The sequence below is a fragment of the Oncorhynchus gorbuscha genome, linkage group LG05, assembly GCF_021184085.1.
Source record: "Oncorhynchus gorbuscha isolate QuinsamMale2020 ecotype Even-year linkage group LG05, OgorEven_v1.0, whole genome shotgun sequence".
Lineage (NCBI taxonomy): Eukaryota > Metazoa > Chordata > Actinopteri > Salmoniformes > Salmonidae > Oncorhynchus > Oncorhynchus gorbuscha.
In genome coordinates, this window is record NC_060177.1 from 64,083,435 (window position 1) to 64,107,817 (window position 24,383).

Sequence of the window (24,383 nt, forward strand, 5' to 3'; positions counted from 1 at the left end):
GCATGGCCAGCCGTAGAGAAATGCTTATTGAAATTCTCAATTATCGTGGATTTATCGGTGGTGACAGTGTTTCCTGGCCTCAGAGCAGTGGGCAGCTGGGAGGAGGTGCTCTTATTCTCCATGGACTTTGCAGTGTCCCAAAACCTTTTTGAGTTGTTTTAGATTCCGTCTCTCACAGTTGAAGTGTACCTATGATAAAAAATTCCAGACCTCTACATACTTTGTAAGTAGGAAAACCTGAAAAATCGGCAGTGTATCAAATACTTGTTCTCCCCACTGTATATCACTCCAGTGTTTAATCGCTAAATTGAAATTATTTCACCCCTGTGGCCTATTTATTGCCTACCTCCCTTATCTTACCTCATTTGCACACACTGTATATAGACCTTTTCTCTATTGTGTTATTAACTGTATGTTTGTTTATTCCATGCGTAACTCTTTGTTGTTGTTTGTGTCGCACTGCTTTGCTTTATCTTGGCCAGGTCGCAGTTGTAAATGACAACTTGTTCTCAACTAGCCTACCTGGTAAATAAAGGTGATTTTTAAAAAAAAACTGCACTGTCCAATTTACAGTAGCTATTACAGTGAAAAATGCCATGCTATATGAAGAGGGTGCACAACAACAAACCCCTGATGTCTCAGGGGTTCAAAGACCAGCATCCCTGAGTTGCCTCTTCACTGTTGACATTGTGACTGGTGTTTTGCTGGTACTATTTAATGAAGCTGCCAGTTGAGGACTTGTGAGGCGTTTGTTTCTCAAATTAGACACTAATGTACTTGTCCTCTTGCTCAGTTGTGCACTGGGGCCTCCCACTCCTCTTTCTATTCTGGTTAGAGCCAATTTGCGCTGTTCTGTGAAGGGAATAGTCCACAGCATTGTACAAGATATTCAGTTTCTTGACAATTTCTCACATGGAATAACCTTAATTTCTCAGAACAAGAATAGACTTATGAGTTTCAGAAGAAAGTTCTTTGTTTCTAGACATTTTGAGCCTGTAATCGAACCCGCAAATGCTGATGCTCCAGATACTCAACTAGTCTAAAGGACAGTTTTATTGCTTCTTAATCAGAACAACAGTTTTCAGCTGTGCTAACATCATTTCAAAAGGGTTTTCTAATGATGAATTAGCTTTTTAAAATGATAAACTTGGATTAGTTAACACAACGTGCCATTGGAACACAGGAGTGACAGTTGTGATAATGGGCCTCTGTACGCCTATGTAGATATTCCATTAAAAATCAGCCATTTCCAGCTACAATAGTCCTTTACAACATTAACAATGTCTACACTGTATTTCTGATCAGTTTGATGTTATTTTAATGGACACTTTTTTTTGCTTTTCTTTCAAAAACAAGGACATTTCTAAGTGACTCCAAAATTTGAACGGTAGTGTGTCTCAAGTAAACAATATAAATGATTTAAATCAGACCTATTAGACAGGCTATTTTTTCAAGTAACCTCTTTTGATCTTTACATCCCAAAGGGAGCATGGTTTATAATATACTGTAGAATTTAATTGATGAACAGATAGTTGATATTTTGCTTTGAAGTTTGTGGGCTTCCACTGTAGCTAAAAACATTTTTCAGTAGACATACTATCTAGACAATAGCTAGGTTTCCATCATATGGGTGACAGATTTTCGTGCTAATATTCTAAAAATACACATAAAGAAAATACGCATATCTTCCCATCAGTAGTTCATAGTGTTTCCATCGCATTTTCAACTCTACAGATCCACAACATGACCAAAAGTATGTGGACACCTGCTTGTCAAACATCTCATTCCAAAATTATGGGCATTAATATGGAGTTGGTTACCCCGTTGCTGCTATAACAGCCTCCACTCTTCTGGGAAGGCTTTCCCCTAGATTTGTGAGCCAGGCGATTTGGCCTGGCTCACAGTCAGCGTTCCAATTAATCCCAAAGGTGTTCAATGGGGTTCAGGTCAGGGCTCTGTGCAGGCCAGTCAAGTTCTTCCACATCGATCTCGACAAATCATTTCTGTATGAACCTCGCTTTGTTCACGGGGGCATTGTAATACTGAAACAGGAAAAGGCCTTCCCCAAACTGTTGCCACAAAGTTGGAAGCACAGAGTCATCTAGAATGTCATTCTATGCTTTAGGGTTAAGAATTCCCTTCACTGGTACTAAGGGGTCTATCCCAAACCATGAAAAACAGCCCCAGACCATATTTCCACTTCACAATAACAGCACATATAGTTGACCAGGGCAGCTCTAGCAGGGCAGACATTTTAAGAACTGAATTGTTGGAAAGGTGGCATCCTATGACAGTGCCACATTGAAAGTCACTGTCTTCAGTAAGGTCATTCTACTGCCAATGTTTGTCTATGGAGATTGCATGGCGGTGTGCTCGATTTTATACACCTGTCAGCAACGGGTGTGGCTGAAATAGGTGAATCCACTCACTTGAAGGGGTGCCCACATACTTTTGTATATATAGTGTAGTTTTGTCACAATAACTGTTGCATTAATTAGAAACGTGCCTCTCTGGTATAGGCATGTGCACTTCAACAGCTTGCAGATACAGTAGGCTGTAGGGGTAGGCTAGTCTACATGATAATTTGGGGGTAGGCTTGTCTACAATAATATTTGTCAAATGGCAGTCAAGCATCGATCATCATGTCACCAAAATCAAACCCTAGACATTTATTGGAAAGGAGCATCAAGCTCATCACCTTGCACTTTCACCACCCTGTGAATTTCATCATTATTTATTTAATCTGTAGCCTCATAAACTGCATGGTTTCCCGAGTTGTAGTGGGAGGCAGACTCCAAGTTTACTTCCATATGATGGTTATTATATCAATATTTCCACATAAAGTTGTTTCCACCGCCATTTCTCATTTTACCGACAGAAAAAGATCCCGTGTGTCCAATGAACAAATTATCTTAAAATGGTACCGAAACTTTGTGTTTCCATCACAGTTGTCGTGATTTGTTTTATATATATATATATGCGCACACACACACACACACCACACACACACCTCAATATTTTTTGTATGTGCGCAGTCTTTTCAGACATGTCGCTCCTTTTCGGACAAAACTGGTTTATTCTCGTTACACAAAAGCTATTAGGCTACCATTTATCCATCACTCATTTAATAGCCTAACCACCTGCTCAAAAGTAGAGATCCGGTAGCCTAATTATAATATTTGAAAGGATGGGTTGGCTACAGTATTGCTCTGTGATAGTAGCTGTGAGCGTACCAAGTAATTAGGCGTCACTCTAAAGCGGGAAGGTGGAATAAACGAGTCAGGAGTAGGTTTTTCTGATTGAACACGGTTCTCTATTGAGGGTATTTTGTCAACAAAAACATTAACATAATCAATGAAAAATCTTCCAAGGAAAAAACACACATCTTCTTCTCCAGATGAAACAAGAACACAATAGGATAATCTTTAAACTACAACAAACATAAATCACGGGTTTGTCACCGTCTTCGTGGTTCTTTCAGCACAGCTTCTCTCTCGGTGGCCATCTTCCAGAGATAGTTTCCCCTCTCTCTGCTGGTTCCATTCTCTCTTTTATAGGGGAAGGAGAGTATCTCATTAGTACCGTCAGCTGTGCTTAATTGACTCTGGTTACCTTGTCTCCCATGCTTTGTTGGGCTACTATCCATGAGCCCAGCCTGCCCTCTAGTGGTCCTTCCACATAGCCTATTTAAATTCAGAGCCTCTACCAAGGTAAGATATAGAAACACAATACATTATTCACAAACAATTTGATTTTCCATAGAAATGTGCTGTAGCATTTCCGTTTAAATTGTTCAAATAGACAATCAAACTAGCAGAATGCGAGGCCATTTTAGCATGCATTTTATTTTGAAAAAGTTACTTCAAAATATTAAAATGAGGTTTAAATACATGTGATCAAATTTTCCACTGGCTTTAGAAACTGTAATAGTCCAGTTCCAACATCTCCAAATCATACAGCAAATTACGTTTTTTTTGTGAGTTGTTTTTACCGTAAAGGAATAATGGAGGGCGTTTTACAGGCGGGGCTGTAATTGTAACACACAAATATAGTATGGTTCTGATTTATGAATGAAAATATGTTGCAACAGTTTGATCAAATCAAATCAAATTTATTTATATAGCCCTTCGTACATCAGCTGATATCTCAAAGTGCTGTACAGAAACCCAGCCTAAAACCCCAAACAGCAAACAATGCAGGTGTAAAAGCACGGTGGCTAGGAAAAACTCCCTAGAAAGGCCAAAACCTAGGAAGAAACCTAGAGAGGAACCGGGCTATGTGGGGTGGCCAGTCCTCTTCTGGCTGTGCCGGGTAGAGATTATAACAGAACATGACCAACATGTTCAAATGTTCATAAATGACCAGCATGGTCAAATAATAATAAGGCAGAACAGTTGAAACTGGAGCAGCAGCACAGTCAGGTGGACTGGGGACAGCAAGGAGTCCTCATGTCAGGTAGTCCTGGGACATGGTCCTAGGGCTCAGGTCCTCCGAGAGAGAGAAAGAAAGAGAGAATTAGAGAGAGCATATGTGGGGTGGCCAGTCCTCTTCTGGCTGTGCCGGGTGGAGATTATAACAGAACGTGGCCAAGATGTTCAAATGTTCATAAATGACCAGCATGGTTGAATAATAGTAAGGCAGAACAGTTGAAACTGGAGCAGGAGCATGGCCAGGTGGACTGGGGACAGCAAGGAGTCCTCATGTCAGGTAGTCCTGGGACATGGTCCTAGGGCCCAGGCCAGTTGAAACTGGAGCAGCAGCATGGCCAGGTGGACTGGGGACAGCAAGGAGTCATCATGTCAGGTAGTCCTGGGGCATGGTCCTAGGGCTCAGGTCCTCCGAGAGAGAGAAAGAAAGAGAGAAGGAGAGAATTAGAGAACGCACACTTAGATTTACACAGGACACCGAATAGGACAGGAGAAGTACTCCAGATAAACAAACTGACCCTAGCCCCCCGACACATAAACTACTGCAGCATAAATACTGGAGGCTGAGACAGGAGGGGTCAGGAGACACTGTGGCCCCATCCGAGGACACCCCCGGACAGGGCCAAACAGGAAGGATATAACCCCACCCACTTTGCCAAAGCACAGCCCCCACACCACTAGAGGGAAATCTTCAACCACCAACTTACCATCCTGAGACAAGGCCGAGTATAGCCCACAAAGATCTCCGACATCCCAATCATTTGTTGTGCATGCAAATCTTAGAATCTCCACATATATACATATATTTATTTCTTGGGCCTCTATAACTATATCTATTTATTTATTTATTTTTTAATTTATGTTTTACGAATTGGATTCATCCCCTCTACCACATGGAACCCCACTAATCCTACCGACAGAAACGCACAAGGTGGCTAATAACAGACCTCCATCCTATGCTAGCTTGCTACCGATGGCCCGGCTAGCTGTCTAAATCGCCGTGACCCCAACCAACCTGACTATTCACTGGACCCTTTTGATCACTCGACTAAGCATGCCTCTCCTTAATGTCAATATGCCTTGTCCATTGCTGTTCTGGTTAGTGTTTATTGGCTTATTTCACTGTAGAGCCTCTAGTCCTGCTCACTATACCTTATCCAACCTATTAGTTCCACCACCCACACATGCGATGACATCTCCTGGTTTCAATGATGTTTCTAGAGACAATATCTCTCTCATCATCACTCAATACCTAGGTTTACCTCCACTGTATTCACATCCTACCATACCTTTGTTTGTACATTGTACCTATGTTATCGCCCCCAGAAACCTCCTTTTACTCTCTGTTCCAGACATTCTAGACGACCAATTTTGATTTATTTTAGCCGTACCCTTATCCTACTCCTCCTCTGTTCCTCTGGCGATGTAGAGGTGAATCCAAGGCCCTGCAGTGCCTAGCTCCACTCCTATTCCCCAGGCACTCTCTTTTGATGACTTATGTAACCGTAATGGCCTTGGTTTCATGCATGTTAACATTAGAAGCCTCCTCCCTAAGTTTGTTTTATTCACTGCTTTAGCACACTCTGCCAACCCGGATGTTCTAGCTGTGTCTGAATCCTGGCTTAGGAAGACCACCAAATATTCTGAAATTTTCATCCCAAACTACAACATTTTCAGACAAGATAGAACTGCCAAAGGGGGCGGTGTTGCAATCTACTGCAAAGATAGTCTGCAGAGTTCTGTCCTACTATCCAGGTCTGTACCCAAACAATTTGAACTTCTACTTTTAAAAATCCATCTCTCTAAAAACACGTCTCTCACCGTTGCCGCCTGCTATAGACCACCCTCTGCCCCCAGCTGTGCTCTGGACACCATATGTGAACTGATTGCCCCCATCTATCTTCAGAGCTCGTGCTGCTAGGCGACCTAAACTGGAACATGCTTAACACCCCAGCTGTTCTACAATCTAAGCTTGATGCCCTCAATCTCACACAAATTATCAATGAACCCACCAGGTACCTCTCCGAAGCCTTAAACACGGGCACCCTCATAGATGTCATCCTAACCAACTTGCCCTCTAAATACATCTCTGCTGTCTTCAACCAAGATCTCAGCGATCACTGCCTCATCGCCTGCATCCGTAATGGGTCTGCGGTCAAACGACCTCCACTCATCACTGTCAAACGCTCCCTGAAACACTTCAGCGAGCAGGCCTTTCTAATCGACCTGGCCGGGGTATCCTGGAAGGATATTGATCTCATCCCGTCAGTAGAGGATGCCTGGTTATTTTTTTTAAATGCCTTCCTAACCATCTTAAATAAGCATGCCCCATTCAAGAAATGTAGAACCAGGAACAGATATAGCCCTTGGTTCTCCCCAGACCTGACTGCCCTTAACCAACACAAAAACATCCTATGTCGTTCTGCATTAGCATCGAACAGCCCCCGTGATATGCAGCTGTTCAGGGAAGCTAGAAACCATTATACACAGGCAGTTACAAAAGCCAAGGCTAGCTTTTTCAAGCAGAAATTTGCTTCCTGCAACACTAACTCAAAAAAGTTCTGGGACACTGTAAAGTCCATGTAGAATAAGAACACCTCCTCCCAGCTGCCCACTGCACTGAAGATAGGAAACACTGTCACCACTGATAAATCCACTATAATTGAGAATTTCAACAAGCATCTTTCTACGGCTGGCCATGCTTTCCACCTGGCTACTCCTACCCCGGTCAACAGCACTGCAGCCCCCACAGCAACTCGCCCAAGCCTTCCCCATTTCTTCTTCTCCCAAATCCAGTCAGCTGATGTTCTGAAAGAGCTGCAAAATCTGAACCCCTACAAATCAGCCGGGCTAGATAATCTGGACCCTTTCTTTCTAAAATGATCTGCAGAAATGGTTGCCACCCCTATTACTAGCCTCTTCAACCTCTCTTTCGTGTCGTCTGAGATTCCCAAAGATTGGAAAGCAGCTGCCATTTGAAGAGTCATCCCCCTCTTCAAAGGGGGACACACGCTTGACCCAAACTACTACAGACCTATATCTATCCTACACTGCCTTTCTAAGGTCTTCGAAAGCCAAGTCAACAAACAGATTACCGACCATTTCGAATCTCACCATACCTTCTCTGCTATGCAATCTGGTTTCAGAGCTGGTCATGGGTGCACCTCAGCCACGCAGCCTAAACGATATCTTAACCACCATCGATAAGAAACATTACTGTGCAGCCGTACTCATTGATCTGGCCAAGGCTTTCTACTCTGTCAATCACCACATCCTCATCGGCAGACTCGACAGCCTTGGTTTCTCAAATGATTGCCTCGCCTGGTTCACCAACTACTTCTCTGATAGAGTTCAGTGTGTCAAATCGGAGGGTCTGTTGTCCGGACCTCTGGCAGTCTCTATGGAGGTGCCACAGGGTTCAATTCCTGGACCAACTCTCTTCTCTGTATACATCAATGATGTCGCTCTTGCTGCTGGTGAGTCTCTGATCCACCTCTACGCAGACGACACCATTTTGTATACTTCTGACCCTTCTTTGGACACTGTGTTAACAACCCTCCAGGCAAGCTTCAATGCCATTCAACTCTCCTTCCGTGGCCTCCAATTGCTCTTAAATACAAGTAAAACTAAATGCATGCTCTTCAACAGATCGCTGCCTGCACCTGCCCGCCTGTCCAACATCACTATTCTGGATGGCTCTGACTTAGAATACGTGGTCAACTACAAATACCTAGGTGTCTGGTTAGACTGTAAACTCTCCTTCCAGACCCACATCAAACATCTCCAATCCAAAGTTAAATCTAGAATTGGCTTCCTATTTCGCAACAAAGCATCCTTCACTCATGCTGCCAAACATACCCTTGTAAAACTGACCATCCTACCAATCCTCAACTTCGGCGATGTCATTTACAAAATAGCCTCCAACACCCTACTCAACAAATTGGATGCAGTCTATCACAGTGCAATCCGTTTTGTCACCAAAGCCCCATATACTACCCACCATTGCGACCTGTACGCTCTCGTTGGCTGGCCCTCGCTTCATACTCATCACCAAACCCAATGGCTCCATGTCATCTACAGGACCCTGCTAGGTAAAGTCCCCCCTTATCTCAGTTCGCTGGTCACCATAGCATCACCCATCTGTAGCACGCGCTCTAGCAGGTATATCTCTCTGGTCACCCCCAAAACCAATTCCTTCTTTGGCCGCCTCTCCTTCCAGTTCTCTGCTGCCAATGACTGGAATGAACTACAAAAATCTATGAAACTGGAAACACGTATCTCCCTCACTAGCTTTAAGCACCAACTGTCAGAGCAGCTCACAGATTACTGCACCTGTACATAGCCCACCTATAATTTATCCCAAACAACTACCTCTTTCCCTACTGTATTTATTGTATTTATTTATTTATTTTGCTCCTTTGCACCCCATTATTTTTATTTCTACTTTGTACATTCTTCCACAGCAAATCTACCATTCCAGTGTTTTACTTGCTATATTGTATTTACTTTGCCAGCATGGCCTTTTCTTTTTTTTTGCCTTTACCTCCCTTATCTCACCTCATTTGCTCACATCGTATATAGACTTGTTTATATTGTATTATTGACTGTATGTTTGTTTTACTCCATGTGTAACTCTGTGTCGTTGTATGTGTCGAACAGCTTAGTTTTATCTTGGCCAGGTCGCAATTGTAAATGAGAACTTGTTCTCAATATGCCTACCTGGTTAAATAAAGGTGAAATTAAATAAAATAAAACACGAATTGTATGTACGCATGGTTGATAAAGGAGGTCCCAGATAAGCTCCTAAGAACATTGTCACCACCGATTGTAACCAGTAGATGGCAGTAGAAGTGGAGTTTGTCTTTCTCACTTGTTTGAATTCCCTCTTCAACCACGTGAAAAAAATGAAAAACAAAGTCAGAGTTTTGGAAAGGGACTGACTGACTGTAAGTTAGACACAATTACATCGTTTTCTGTGGAGCTGCCTGGAATGCACTTACTTTGTAGCTATTTTCTTACTGTTGGGAAGTAGGACAAAGGAAGACCAGGAGTTTTGCGGTTATGTGCTCACAGCATGTAGCCTGTGCTTGATTGTCTCTTATCCAGTTATTAGAGCTTCCTGACTCAGTTGAGACGGACTAGATTCATAGCATCAGTGCATTCTCTGCCTTCCACTGCACCCTTTCAGATAACTTATTTTCAATGCTGAAGAATACTGGATCAATATACAGAAATAAGGAATAGTTTTCTTTTTGTACAAAGGAAAGGTTTTTCTCCACCTGTTTTCCAAAGTGGTTTTATTCTTCCTTTTATGTGAAATAGGCTCCTCCAAACTGGAATAATGTCTTTATATGGATGCAGAGGCTCCTGGTTACCAGTGCTGCTTGGTGTTGTGAGTGTGCTGGTGGTGCTGACAGCTGGTAATGCTGGGCACAACCAGGACAGGGGGGAGACTGGACCATCCTGCTTCGGGAGCTTTGACCTCTACTTTGTCCTGGACAAGTGAGTTTGTCATTCATCATTCTCTTTCCACCTTATCTCTCCACTGCTTGTCATACACTATTGGGGGCAGAGTTCATAACTGTGTGTACTATCAGTTGGTGAGAGAGAGACTCAAATATCACATTCATTTGTACATATTCACTGTATAACATCAGTGGTCACCAACCGATTGATCTTCAAGACAATACACCCATGTGTAACTCTGTGTTGTTTTTGTCGTACTGCTTTGCTTTATCTTGGCCAGGTCGCAGTTGTCAATGAGAACTTGTTCTCAACTGGCCTACCTGGTTAAATAAAGGTGAAATAAAAATAAATTACAACGTTCCTAGTTGACCACCAAACATTTCTGTAAGAAAAGCCAACGATACAGGTTTGCTCTTTTTTTTGTGTTGCGCTGTTGGTGGAAGGTGTACTTGATTCAGAAGCCCTGCACACCAGGTAGGCATAGAGTACCACAGTATGAGTCATAATACCCATAAAACCTAGCGGTCAAACAGGGAAATGGTTCCAATAATTTTTTCCACAGGGGATTTTAGAAACACTTAAAATAAGGCCTGTGTTTCATGTAGGCTTACCCTGGCATGACGTTTTGATAAGCGTGTAAGTCTCTTTAGAACAATGTGACCGTGAGAGGCTGAGACTAATGCTGTGTTCAACTGGAAACCTCGTACTTCCGACATCTGACTGGGGAAAATCATTTTGAACTCGGAATTCCAAGCCGGAAACTCGGGCATCTTTCTAGAACTCCGACTTCACTACCTGAAGATCACTGACGTCATGATTTGTCCTGGTTCCCAGTTGCCTTGAAAGCACTGGCAGATGCAGGTACCATTAATCCAGTAAAATAAAACAGCAAATTATTTACATTTATGTTCAGCTGTGCCTTGCAAGTGCTACACCTGATCTAATTTATGAAAGCTCGAGTTTTGAAATATAATATGGTCTGAGAAGAACAATATTGGCAGGCCAGGTATATAGCCAATATGCTGTGATAATGTATTAGGCCTACTGCACAAATCAAGATCTTTATAGAACTGTTTTTATTAGATTAATGTAAAAAATGTAAAGTCATGTTTAAAATATAAAATAAAAATCATAATCTGAGTGGTACATATTGACTTGCATTTTGACTGAGAAAGTGATCTTGACTCAAAGGTTGGTGACCACTGGTGTACATGAATCTTGGCAAAGTTCGTTCCTGTTTGGTCACGTTTCTGTGTGTCAAACAAAAACACCCTAATTATAGGTTGACAATAGAGCCTCCCACAATGCAATCTATGGCTGCGGGATGAAGTTGGTAAAGAGCAACTGCAGAAACTTGCAGTCAAAATTACATTTGATCACGTGGTTTTTGTAAAGTTTATGCAGTAGTCATGTAGGCGCAAAACGGACAATTTTATCCCCATAATGTAGCACACTTTGTAAGGCTTGACAGAAGTGATCCAAATGTTGTCATACTTGGCAGGACCGGACTGCCGCATTGGGGCCCCGGGACACCGAGGGGGGGGGGCAGCTAACTTACAGCATTTGTCATGAGGCTAAGATAAAATGTTGCAGTTTTAAGCTAATTTGCTGCAATTCTACACTTTTTGTCATGGGGCAGAGATTTTGTTGTTGTTGCTGTTTTATAGCTCATCTCATGCTTTTGTTGACATTTTGCCATGAGGCTGAGATTTACAATCTAGAATCGGCTTCCTATATCGCAACAAAGCATCATTCACTCATGCTGCCAAACATACCCTTGTAAAACTGACCATCCTACCGATCCTCGACTTCGGTGATTTACATTTACATTACATTTAAGTAATTTAGCAGACGCTCTTATCCAGAGCGACTTACTGGTGATGTCATCTATAAAATAGCCTCCAACACTCTACTCAACAAACTGGATGCAGTCTATCACAGTGCCATCCGTTTTGTCACCAAAGCCCCATACACTACCCACCATTGCGACTTGTACGCTCTCGTTGGCTGGCCCTCGTTTCATACTCGTTGCCAAACCCACTGGCTACAGGTTATCTACAAAGCCAATTCCTCCTTTGGTAGTCTTTCCTTCCAGTTCTCTGCTGCCCATGACTGGAACGAATTGCAAAAATCTTTGAAGCTGGAGACTCACATCTCCCTCACTAGCTTTAAGCACCAGCTGTCAGAGCAGTTTACAGATCACTGCACCTGTACTTAGCCTATCTGTAAACAGTCCGTATATCTACCTAGCTCATCCCCATACGGGTATTTATTTATTTATTCTGCTCCTTTGCACCCCAGTATCTCTACTTGCACATTCATCTTCTGCCAATCTACCATTCCAGTGTTTAATTGCTATATTGTAATTACTCCGCCACCATGGCCTATTTATTTCCTTAACTTACCTCATTTGCACTCACTGTATATAGACTTTTTGTTTTCTTTTGTTCTACTGTATTATTGACTGTGTTTTGTGTATTCCATGTGTAACTCTGTGTTGTTGTATGTGTCGAATTGCTACGCTTTATCTTGGCCAGGTCGCAGGAACTCGAAATTGAGCTCAGGTGCATCCTGTTTCCATTGATCATCCTTGAGATGTTTCTACAACTTGATTGGCGTCCACCTGTGATAAATTCAATTGACTGGACATGATTTGGGAATGCACACACCTGTCTATATAAGGTCCCACAGTTGACCGTGCATATCAGAGCAAAAACCAAGCCATGAGGTTGAAGGAATTGTCAGTAGAGCTCCGAGATAGGATTGTGGCGATGCACAGATCTGGGGAAGGGAACCAAAGAATGTCTGCAGCATTGCAGCTCCCCAAGAACACTGTGGCCTCCATCATTGTTAAATGGAAGTCGTTTGGAACCACCAAGACTCGTGCTAGAGCTGGCCGCCTAGCCAAACTGAGCAATCAGGGCAGAAGGGCCTTGATTCGGGTGGTGACCAATAACCCGATGGTCACTCCGACAGAGCGCCACAATTCCTCTGTGGAGATGGGAGAACCTTCCAGAAGGACAACCATCTCTGCAGCACTCCACCAATCAGGCGTTCATGGTAGAGTTGCCAGACGGAAGCCACTCCTCAGTAAAAGGCGCATGACAGTCTGCTTTGAGTTTGCCAAAAGGCACCTAAAGGACCATGAGAAACAAGATTCTCTGTTCTGATTGAACTATTTGGCCGGAATGCCAAGCGTCACGTCTGGTGGAAACCTGGCACCATCCCTATGGTGAGAGATGGTGGTGGCAGCATCATGCTGTGGGGATGTTTTTCAGTGGCAGGGACTCGGAGACTAGTTGGGAAAGATGAATGGCGCAAAGTACAGAGAGATCCTTCATGAAAACCTACTACAGATCGCTCAGGACTTCAGACTGGGTTGAAGGTTCACCTTCCAATAGGACAACAACCCTAAGCACACAGCCAAGACAACGCAGGAGTGGCTTCAGGATAAGTCACTCATTGTCTTTGAGTGGCCCAGCCAGAGCCCGGACTTGAACCCGATCGAACATCTCTGGAGAGACCTGGAAATAGCTGTGCAGTGATGATCCCCATCCAACCTGACAGAGCTTGAGAGGATCTGCAGAGAAGAATGGGAGAAACTCCCCAAAAGCAGGTGTGCCAAGCTTGTAGGCTGTAATCGGTGCCAACGGTGCTTCAACAAAGTACTGAGTAAAGGGTCTGAATACTTATGGAAATGTGATATTTCATTTTTTAAAATAAATTTGCCAAAAATTGTAAACTGTTTTTGTTTTGTCATCATGAGGTATTGTGTGTAGATTGATGGGGGAAAACTATTTAATCCATTTCAGAATTAGGCTGGCACGAAATGTGTGACTAACATGTGGACAAATCAATCCTGCGTGCAACTAACTAGCTTGCTGATTCTTTCATGTTTTCATTTTCACTCAGCCATGTTGTTGGACTGTTTCAGACTGGTACCGTCTGTTTCATGGAGCTGCCCCAGTTTTTAGCATTTCAACCACAACCAATAATATCTCATTTATGCCACCCTATGATATTCTCAGATGTATTTCTACTGTAGGTAGCCTTTCTCTGTCACTTCTGCACTAGTTCTCCTTAGTGTTAGTTCACCCAAATTCCTTCCTTATCCTCCATCAAAAGGGCCTAATTATTATGAGCAAAGGCAAATCAAATCAGTTTGAGTCACATGCACAACAATGCTCCAACAATGCAGGTCAGAGAAGTGAGTGAAACAATAATACTAAGTAAAATAATAGAAAAAGGCATGTGTGTATGTATCTCTATCCAGGCTATATCACATCCGGTTGAGATTGGGAGTCCCATAGGGCGGCGCACAATTGGCCCATCGTTGTCCGGGTTTGGTCGGGATAGGCAGTCGTTGTAAATACGAATTTGTTCTTAACTGACTTGCCTAGTTAAATAAAGGTAAAAAGTAAAGTGTTGGTGCCATGTTTCATAAGCTGAAGTAAAAGATTCCAGATGTTTTCCAGATGCATTATTTTTCTCCAATGTTGTGCAAAAATGTGTTTGCATCCCTGTTAGTGAGCATTTGTCCTTTTCCAAGATAATCCATCCACCTGACAGGTGTGGCATATCGAGGGCCGATTTAAACAGCATGATCATTTATACAGGTGCACCTTGTGCCGGGGACAATAAAAGGCCACTCAAATGTGCAGTTTTGTCACACAGCACAATGCCACAGTTTTGAGGGAGCGTGCAATTGGCATGCTGACTGCAGGAATGTCCACCAGAGCTGTTTCCAGATAATTGAATATTCCTTTCTCTACCATAAGCCACCTCCAAAGACATTTTAGAGAATTTGGCAGTGCGTCCAACCGGCCTCACAACAGCAGACCACGTGTAACCATGCCAGCCCAGGATCTCCACATCTGGCTCCTTCACCAGCCACCCGGACAGCTGATGAAACCCCAGGGGGCTCTCCCAGGCCTACCCATGGCTGCGCTCCTGCCCAGTCATGTGAAATCCGTAGGTTAGGCCCTAATGAAGTCATTTAAATGGACTGATTTGCTTATATGAACTGTAATGCAATTAAATCTTGAAATTGTTGCATTTTAAAATTTTGTTCAGTGTGTATTTATTTATTTATTTATTTATTTATAACTAGTTTTAAATTCTATACAGTTGTTGCAGTTAAGTGGCAACTTTTGCAGTTAAGTGGCAAGTGATGAAAGCGGTGAGAACAGGCTGTGGCTCGGGTGGCTGAGGTCCCTGATGATTTTCTAGGTCTTCCTGTGACACCTGGTGTTGTAGGTGTCCAGGAGGGCAGATGGTGTGCGACATCTGTAGAACCTTGTGGTCAGGAGCCATACCAGGCTGATGCAGCCCAACAGTGCGATCTCGATGGTGCACCTGTCCAACACTGTGAGGGCCCTCGGGAACAGGCCGAATTTCATAAATCTCCTGCTTTCTTCACCACGGCGTCTTTGAGGTTTGATCATTTCAGCTCCTCTGAGATGTGGACACAGAGAAACTGTGACCGTCTCCACGGCAGCCCCGTTGATGGGGGTGTGCCTAGCGTGGTTCCTCCTGAAGTCCACAATCGGCTCCTTTTGATTTGCTTACTTTGAGGGAGAAGTTGTTTACCTTGCACCACGCCATCAGAGTGCCTACCTCATCTCTGTAGGCCGTCTCGTCGTTGTTGCTAATCATACCTACTACTGTTGTGTCATCAGCGATTTTGATGGAATTGGAACTGTACCCCCGTGTTGAGGGTCAGTGTGGAGGAGGTGACGTTACCTACCTTCACCACCTGGGGGTGGCCGTCAGGAAGTTTAGGACTCAGTTCTATATGGAGGAGTTAAGTCCCAGGGCCGAGAGCTTTGTGGTGAGCTTAGAGAGTACTATGGTATTGAAGACCAAGCTGTAGTCTATTTCAAGCATCTTCACTTGTGCATTCCCTTTTTCCAGGTGGGTGAGGGCAGTGGATCTTTTGGGGCATACCTAATAGGGTAAAATAGAGCCTCTTCTGGTTTTAATAGATATTGCTACCCTCTGAACTCCAATACTTTCAAATGACAACACTCATTATTGCCTGCATGATTATTTGTCTAATGTGGGTGAGCAGGCTTCAGACTCTATCATTTGGGTCTGCCTTTTCCTCTCCTCCATTGTTTAATCTCTTACTCGTGGATGAAGATAGTTTTTTTTCCCTTTTGCCCTACATCAGAATGCCAACTCCAGGCAGACATTTCTGTGGTGGCATAACATTTTAGCTAAGTGGAAATTCAGGCAGAATTGTAAGATTCAAAAGACTGATGTAAGGAGTATGATGAACATACTGCTGTGTGTGTGCACAATGTTTTGCTAACAGAAAATGCATAAAAAAGGAGAATGTTAGACACCAGGAGGTTGGTGGCCCCTTAATTGTGGAGGGCGGGCTCGTGGTAATGGCTGGAGTGGAATAGGTGGAATGCTATCAAATACATTAAACACATTCCATTTGCTCCGTTCCAGCCATTATTTTGAACTGTCTCCTCTGATTCTGCATTATATGTAGTATTTTATTTTTTATTAGGATCTCCATTCGCTGATGTGGAAGTGTTCCATGTGGTCATTCATGGGGTCTATGTAGTCATTCTCTGGCTGCTTTCCTCTACCTCTCTTTGATTGAACTGATATCCCTTTTTACCATAACTGTCCTTCTGTATTCTCTGTCTGATCATCACTCCTCTCTGTATCAACTCCTCTGTGTGTCTGCAGAACCCTTTCTCCATTAGGTCCAGATGTTCCAATGTTTCAGCCTTTTGGCTGCGCTGTCTGTGCTGGGACTCGTATCCTGGTAACAATGGATAAAGAGGTGTTTTGAGATGCTCCGAGAGGGAGAAAGAAGAGGACAGTGAAATAAGAGGATGGGAGTAAAGACAGGAATTAAAAGAATGACACACAGAAAGAAAGACAAAGTCATATGGCCGGTCAACCTACTGTCAACAACATTTAATTGTAAGCAACCATTATCAAGGTTAGAGTTCAGTGATTTTTGAACTGTTGAAAAGTGACAGCCCAAGTATAAATACATTAAATTACATACACTCATGAGTAAAAAAAAATGTTTTGAGCAAAATAGTGTTTAAAAATATATAATTTTTTAGACACAACTGAAAACTTCAAGGAGTAGGGCATTCAATGAGTTGGTCTGATGGGTAGTTGTGATGTCATTGGCCTCCCCCTCCATTGAGGAGCAAAAGAGGACAGACCCACCCCCCTACTTGTGATGTCATGACTTACCTGGACCACCTATTGAGATGTACCTTTTGTTAACTAAATCAGGTGTTAAATGAGGCGAGAAGGAGACTGGAGTGAGTTAACAAAACATAATCATCAAATAAGGACAAGGAGATTTAAACCACAAAAATCTGTAATGAATCGGTCAGCTATGCATACGTAGTGATGTTGAGTACGGTACTACAGCCCCGTTAGACTGGCCTAATTCAAATACATAACTCAGGCATATAGGCATAATGACTGATCATTTACCTGACTCTAGTAACACATAATGGCTGATCATTTACCTGACTCTAGTAACACATAATGACTGATCATTTACCTGACTCTAGTAACACATAATGGCTGATCATTTACCTGACTCTAGTAACACATAATGACTGATAATTTACCTGACTCTAGTAACACATAATGACTGATAATTTACCTGACTCTAGTAACACATAATGACTGATAATTTACCTGACTCTAGTAACACATAATGACTGATCATTTACCTGACTCCAATAAGACGGAGATCATTACTGGGGCTGCATTATAAACACATTGACAGTAATCTGAGAAGAAGGATTTCACTGATCTGCATCAGCATGAGATCATTACTGGGGCTGCATTATAAACACATTGACAGTAATCTGAGAAGAAGGATTTCACTGATCTTCATCAGCATGAGATCATTGGTGCAGTCCAAAGATGGCAACTATCTAATCAATCAGAGTTATAGGCTACATTGTTGCTTTCCAACCAAGGTGTTTGCGTGTTCTAATAGAATGGGTGCTTCCGAACCAATACCCTCATTTTCGGGAAAGAAGAGGCATACCGGAGTGTTGCCACAGTACACACTGGCAGGGAAAGACTACATTCAGCCAAGATTAATATATCGTCGAACTGTAATGGTTGGATGGGGGGAAAAAATGTTTTCACCTTTATTTAACCAGGTCGGCCAGTTGAGAACAAGTTCTCATTTACAACTGCGACCTGGCCAAGATAAAGCAAAGCAGTGCGACAACAACCAACAACACAGAGTTGCACATGGAATAAACAAACGTACAGTCAATAACACAATAGGAATCTATATACAGTGTGTGCAAATGAGGTGAGATTAGGGAGGTATGGCAATAAATAGGCCGTAGTGGCGAAGTAATTACAATTGAGCAATTAAACACTGGAGTGATAAATGTGCAGAAGATGAATGTGCAAGTAGAGATACTGGGGTGCAAAGGAGCAAAAATAAATAACAATATGGGGATGAGGTTGTTGGATGGGCTAATTACAGATAGGTTATGTACAGGTGCAGTGATCTGTGAGCTGCTCTGACAGCTGATGCTTAAAGTTAGTGAGGGACTCTCCAGCTTCAGTGATAATTAAAAAATATATATATATATTTTTAATTAGTTCCAGTCATTGGCAGCAGAGAACTGGAAGGAAAGGCGGTCAAAGGGGGAATTGGCTTTGGGGGTGACCATTTAAATATACCTGCTGGAGCGTGTGCTGCTATGGTGACCAGTGAGCTGAGATAAGGCAGGTCTTTACCTAGCAAAGACTTATAGATGAGGTGGAGCCAGTGGGTTTGGTGACGTAAATGAAGTGAGGGCCAGCCAACGAGAGCATACAGGTCGCAGTGGTGGGTAGTATGGGGCTTTGGTGACAAAACATATGGCACTGTGATAGACTGCATCCAATTTGTTGAGTAGAGTGTTGGAGGCTATTTTGTAAATGACATCGCTGAAGTCAAGGATCGGTAGGATAGTCAGTTTTACCAGGGTATGTTTGGCAGCATGATTGGAGATGCTTAATGTGAGTCTGGAAGGAGAGTTTACAGTCTAACCTGACACCCAGGTATTTGTAATTGTCCACATATTCTAAGTCAGAACCATCCAGAGCAGTGATGCTGGATGAGCGTGCAGGTGCGGGCAGTGATTGGTTGAAGAGCATGCATTTAGTTTTACTTGCATTTAAGAGCATTTGGAGGCCACGGAAGGAGAGTTGTAATGGCATTGAAGCTCGTCTGGAGGTTAGTTAGCAGTGTCCAAAGAAGGGCCAGAAGTATACAGAATGGTGTCGTCTGCGTAGAGGTAGATCAGAGAATCACCAGCAGCAAGAGCGACATCATTGATGTACTGTATACAGTGAAAAGAGTCGGCCCAAGGATTGAACCCTGTGGCACCCCCATAGAGACAGCCAGAGGTTCGGACAACAGGCCCTCCGATTTGACACATTGAACTCTGTCTGAGAAGTAGTTGGTGAACCAGGCGAGGCAATCATTTGAGAAACCAAGGCTGTCGAGTCTGCCGATAAGAATGTGGTGATTGACAGAGTCTAAAGCCTTGGCCGGGTCGATTGAATACGGCTGCACAGTATTGTCTTTTATTAATGGCGGTTATGATATCGTTTAGGACCTTGAGCGTGGCTGAGGTGCACCCATGACCAGCTCGGAAACCAGATTGCATAGCGGAGAAGGTGGGATTTGAAATGGTTGGTGATCTGTTTGTTAACTTGGCTTTCGAAGACTTTAGAAAGGCAGGGTAGAATAGATATAGGTCTGTAACAGTTTGGGTTTAGAGTGTCGCCCCCCTTTGAAGAGTGGTAAGCTGTCGCAGTCATCCCCATCTTTGGGGATCTCAGACGATACGGAAGAGGTTGAACAGGCTAGTAATAGTGGTTGCAAAAATTGCGGCGGATAATTTTAGAAAGAGAGTGTCCAGATTGTCTAGCCCAGCTAATTTGTAGGGGTCCAGATTTTGCAACTCTTTCAGAACATCAGCTAGCTGGATTTGGGTCAAGGAGAAATTGGGGAAGTTTGTGCAAGTTGCTGTGGGGGTGCAGGGCTGTTGACTGGGGTGTGGGGATAGCCAGGTGGAAAGAATGGACAGCCATAGAGAAATGCTTATTGAAATTCTCAATTATCGTGGATTCATCGGCAGTGGGAAGCTGGGGGTGGTGCTGTTATTCTCCATGGTCTTTACATTGTCCCAGAACCTTTTGGAGTTTGTGCTACAGGATGCAAATTTGAAAAAGCTGTCCTTTGCTTTCCTAACTTTCTGTGTATTAGTTCCTAACTTCCCTGAGAAGTTGCATATCGCGGGGGCTATTCGATGCTAATGCAGTACACCACAGGATGTTTTTGTTCTGGTCAAGGGCATTCAGGTCTGGAGTGAACCAAGGGCTAAATCTGTTCCTGGTTCCACATTTTTTTAATGGGGCATGCTTATTTAAAATGGTGAGGAAAGCACTTTTAAAGAATAACCAGGCATCCTTTACTGACGGAATGAGGTCGATATCCTTCCAGGATACCAGGTCGATTAGAAAGGCCTGCTCGCAGAAGTGTTTTAGGGATCATTCGACAGTGATGAAGGGTGGTCATTTGACCGCAGACCCATTACGGACGCAGGCATTGAGGCAGTGATTGCTGGGATCCCGTTTGACGACAGCAGTGGTGTATTTAGAGGGCAGGTTGGTCAGGATGATATCTTTGAGGGTGCTCGTGTTTACAGATTTGGTGTTATACCTGGTGGGTTCATTCATAATTTGTGTGAGATTTGAGGGCATCTAGCTCAGATTGTAGGACGGCCGGGGTGTTAAGCATAGGATACAGCGTGATGTGCAGAAGAAGTAGCACAAAGTCAAGTAAAAAGTGCAAAAAAAAATATTGTAGAAAGGTGTGCATCTAATACCTGGCGGCATCTAGCCTAGCGGTTAATACCGTTGGGCCAGTAACCAAAAGGTTACTGGTTTGAATCCCAGAGCCGGCAAGGTAGACAAAATCTATCGTTCTGCCCTTGAGCATGGCAGTTAACCCCCAACAACAACTGCTCCCTTGGCGCTGACGATGCAGACTTCAATTTAAGGCAGACACCTTTCAGTTTAATGCATTCAGTAGTGCAACATACTAGGTATCCCCTTTCCCCTTTGTGTCAAACAGTCTGTTACTGTGCTATAGGATTCACATAATAGTGAAAATGTTTAAAGCAGATGCTACATTTCTACAATACAGATAGATGCAGTACACATTGATTCCCCTGACTCTCGTCCCCAATCTGTCAGATAGTGCTTAACCTCTCCACTTCCTCCAGACTGTTTATACAAAACACTCATCAATATGTTATCTCTCTTTACAGATCTGGGAGTGTGCAGCACCACTGGATTGAAATCTATCACTTTGTGGAACATCTGGCTCATAAGTTCATAAGGTGAGAATAATTTGCAAAGACCCTGTAATGTAAAGTTATATAAATTCAATATTAACTAAACTTTCAACTGTTAACCGGCTGGCCATGCCTTCCTCTTGGCTACTCCAACCTCGGCCAACAGCTCCGCCCCCCCCGCAGCTACTCGTCCAAGCCTCTCCAGGTTCTCCTTTACCCAAATCCAGATAGCAGATGTTCTGAAAGAGCTGCAAAACCTGGACCCGTACAAATCAGCCGGGCTTGACAATCTGGACCCTCTATTTCTGAAACTATCCGCCGCCATTGTCGCAACCCCTATTACCAGCCTGTTCAACCTCTCTTTCATATCGTCAATCCCTAAGGATTGAAAAGCTGCCGCAGTCATCCCCCTCTTCAAAGGGGGAGACACCTTGGACCCAAACTGTTACAGACCTATATCCATCCTGCCCTGCCTATCTAAGGTCTTCGAAAGCCAAGTCAACAAACAGGTCACTGACCATCTCGAATCCCACCGTACCTTCTCCGCTGTGCAATCTGGTTTCCGAGCCGGTCACGGGTGCACCTCAGCCACACTCAAGGTACTAAACGATATCATAACCGCCATCGATAAAAGACAGTACTGTGCAGCCGTCTTCATCGACCTGGCCAAAGCTTTCGACTCTGTCAATCACCATATTCTTATCGGCAGACTCAGTAGCCTCGGTTTTTCTAATAACTGCCTTGCCTGGTTCACCAACTACTTTGCAGACAGAGTTCAGTGTGTCAAATCGGAGGGCATGTTGTCCGGTCCTCTGGCAGTCTCTATAGGGGTGCCACTGGGTTCAATTCTCGGGCCGACTCTTTTCTCTGTATATATCAATGATGTTGCTCTTTCCGCGGGCGATTTCCTGATCCACCTCTACGCAGATGACACCATTCTGTATACTTCCGGCCCTTCCTTGGACACTGTGCTATCTAACCTCCAAATGAGCTTCAACGCCATACAACACTCCTTCCGTGGCCTCCAACTGCTCTTAAACGCTAGTAAAACCAAATGCATGCTTTTCAACCGTTCGCTGCCTGCACCCGCATGCCCGACTAGCATCACCACCCTGGATGGTTCCGACCTAGAATACGTGGGCAACTATAAGTACCTAGGTGTCTAGCTAGACTGTAAACTCTCCTTCCAGTCTCATATCAAACATCTCCAATCTAAAATCAAATCTAGAGTCGGCTTTCTATTCCGCAACAAAGCCTCCTTCACTCATGCCGCCAAACTTACCCTAGTAAAACTGACTATCCTACCGATCCTCGACTTCGGCGATGTCATCTACAAAATAGCTTCCAATACTCTACTCAGCAAACTGGATGCAGTTTATCACAGTGCCATCCGTTTTGTTACTAAAGCACCTCATACCACCCACCACTGCGACCTGTATGCTCTAGTCGGCTGGCCCTCACTACATATTCGTCGACAGTCCCACTGGCTCCAGGTCATCTACAAGTCCATGCTAGGTAAAGCTCCGCCTTATCTCAGTTCACTGGTCACGATGGCAACACCCACCCGTAGCACGCGCTCCAGCAGGTGTATCTCACTGATCATCCCTAAAGCCAACACCTCATTTGGCCGCCTTTCGTTCCAGTTCTCTGCTGCCTGTGACTGGAACGAATTGCAAAAATTGCTGAAGTTGGAGACTTTTATCTTCCTCATCAACTTCAAACATCTGCTATCTGAGCAGCTAACCGATCGCTGCAGCTGTACATAGTCTATCGGTAAATAGCCCACCCAATTTACCTACCTCATCCCCATACTCTATTTATTTACTTTTCTGCTCTTTTGCACTCCAGTATCTCTACCTGTACATGACCATCTGATCATTTATCACTCCAGTGTTAATCTGCAAAATTTTAATTATTCGCCTACCTCCTCATGCCTTTTGCACACAATGTATATAGACTCTTTTTTTCTTTTTTTTCCTACTGTGTTATTGACTTGTTAATTGTTTACTCCATGTGTAACTCTGTGTTGTCTGTTCACACTGCTATGCTTTATCTTGGCCAGGTCGCAGTTGTAAATGAGAACTTGTTCTCAACTAGCCTACCTGATTAAATAAAGGTGAAAAAAAATATTTTAAAAATAAAGTGTGTGTGGGTATGCATGTCTACCAGACAAAGATACCAGATCACCCCCCCCCCCCCCCCCACCCCTTCTATCGCTGACTACTAAAAATGTACTTTCTATGCCTGTTATATGTGGTTGTCCCACCTAGCTATCTACAGATGAATGCACTAACTGGAGTCGCGCTGGATAAGAGTGTCTGCTATATGACTAAAATGTAGAGAAAGTTAATATACTGTATGAATGTTGTCAATTTCTCTCCAGTCCACAGCTGCGCATGTCCTTCATTGTGTTCTCCACTGAGGGAAGGATTTTGATGCGGCTCACAGAAGACAGGTGAGGGAACAATCTTTCTTTCTTAGGATTTGGGGTATTACCTCTCCACAAGATGTCAGGTATTTTCTGATTCTGAACTGAGTTGATTATCAAGAATCCAGAGAAACATGCATTATTTAAGGTTCATTGAATTAGAGACATAAGAATCACAGAGAACAATACCCTCACATTGAGTTTGACTGACAATGCTGTCAATTCTTTGGCAAACTGTAAGCTTCAGCATGTGGCTCGCAATATATTACATGTCGCATATCAGTCTAATCTTTCCTTAGGTGCATTGTCCACGCAGGCACAGAAACATTTTCAATGTTTATGGTCTTCCTGCTGTCTCATTTCACACAGGACTCATTTCCCCCACCATCTGCTAGACAATGTCCTGTGCCAATAGGACACTCTTAAAACCCAAAGCACACATAAAGCCCGTCACAGTGGAATACCACTTCAATAGAGATCATGATAGGTCTTTGTCTCTGTGCCTATTGTCTTTGTCACATCATATCTGTCTGTCAGCTTTTAGTTTTGGGAGAAGACTATGCGTTGTACAAGAAATCAGTCAAAAGGAAAATCTGTTAGATTTGAGGGCTCAAAACAACTCAATTGTTGATGATTATGGGTGTGCATGCATGCAGTTCAATGCTGTACTCAATGTTTGAGTTTGACATT

The 24,383-nt window shown here is 43.4% G+C and overlaps 1 protein-coding gene across 3 annotated transcripts in view; it reads left to right on the forward strand.

Moving 5' to 3' along the window:
* Positions 1-9,248: 9,248 nt before the first annotated feature.
* LOC124036291 (anthrax toxin receptor 1-like) overlaps positions 9,249-24,383 on the forward strand; it is a 50,633-nt gene continuing 35,498 nt past the window's right edge. Inside the window, exons 1-4 of one of the 3 annotated variants that reach the window (XM_046350665.1) lie at positions 9,249-9,373; positions 9,750-9,929; positions 21,239-21,310; positions 23,649-23,720. In XM_046350665.1, coding sequence (XP_046206621.1) covers positions 9,769-9,929; positions 21,239-21,310; positions 23,649-23,720 — 305 coding nt within the window. In that variant the 5' untranslated portion in view covers positions 9,249-9,373; positions 9,750-9,768. Of the gene's footprint in view, positions 9,374-9,403; positions 9,930-10,465; positions 10,755-21,238; positions 21,311-23,648; positions 23,721-24,383 lie in introns of those variants that run through there. The other 2 variants (XM_046350664.1, XM_046350666.1) reach the window with 2 other exon arrangements.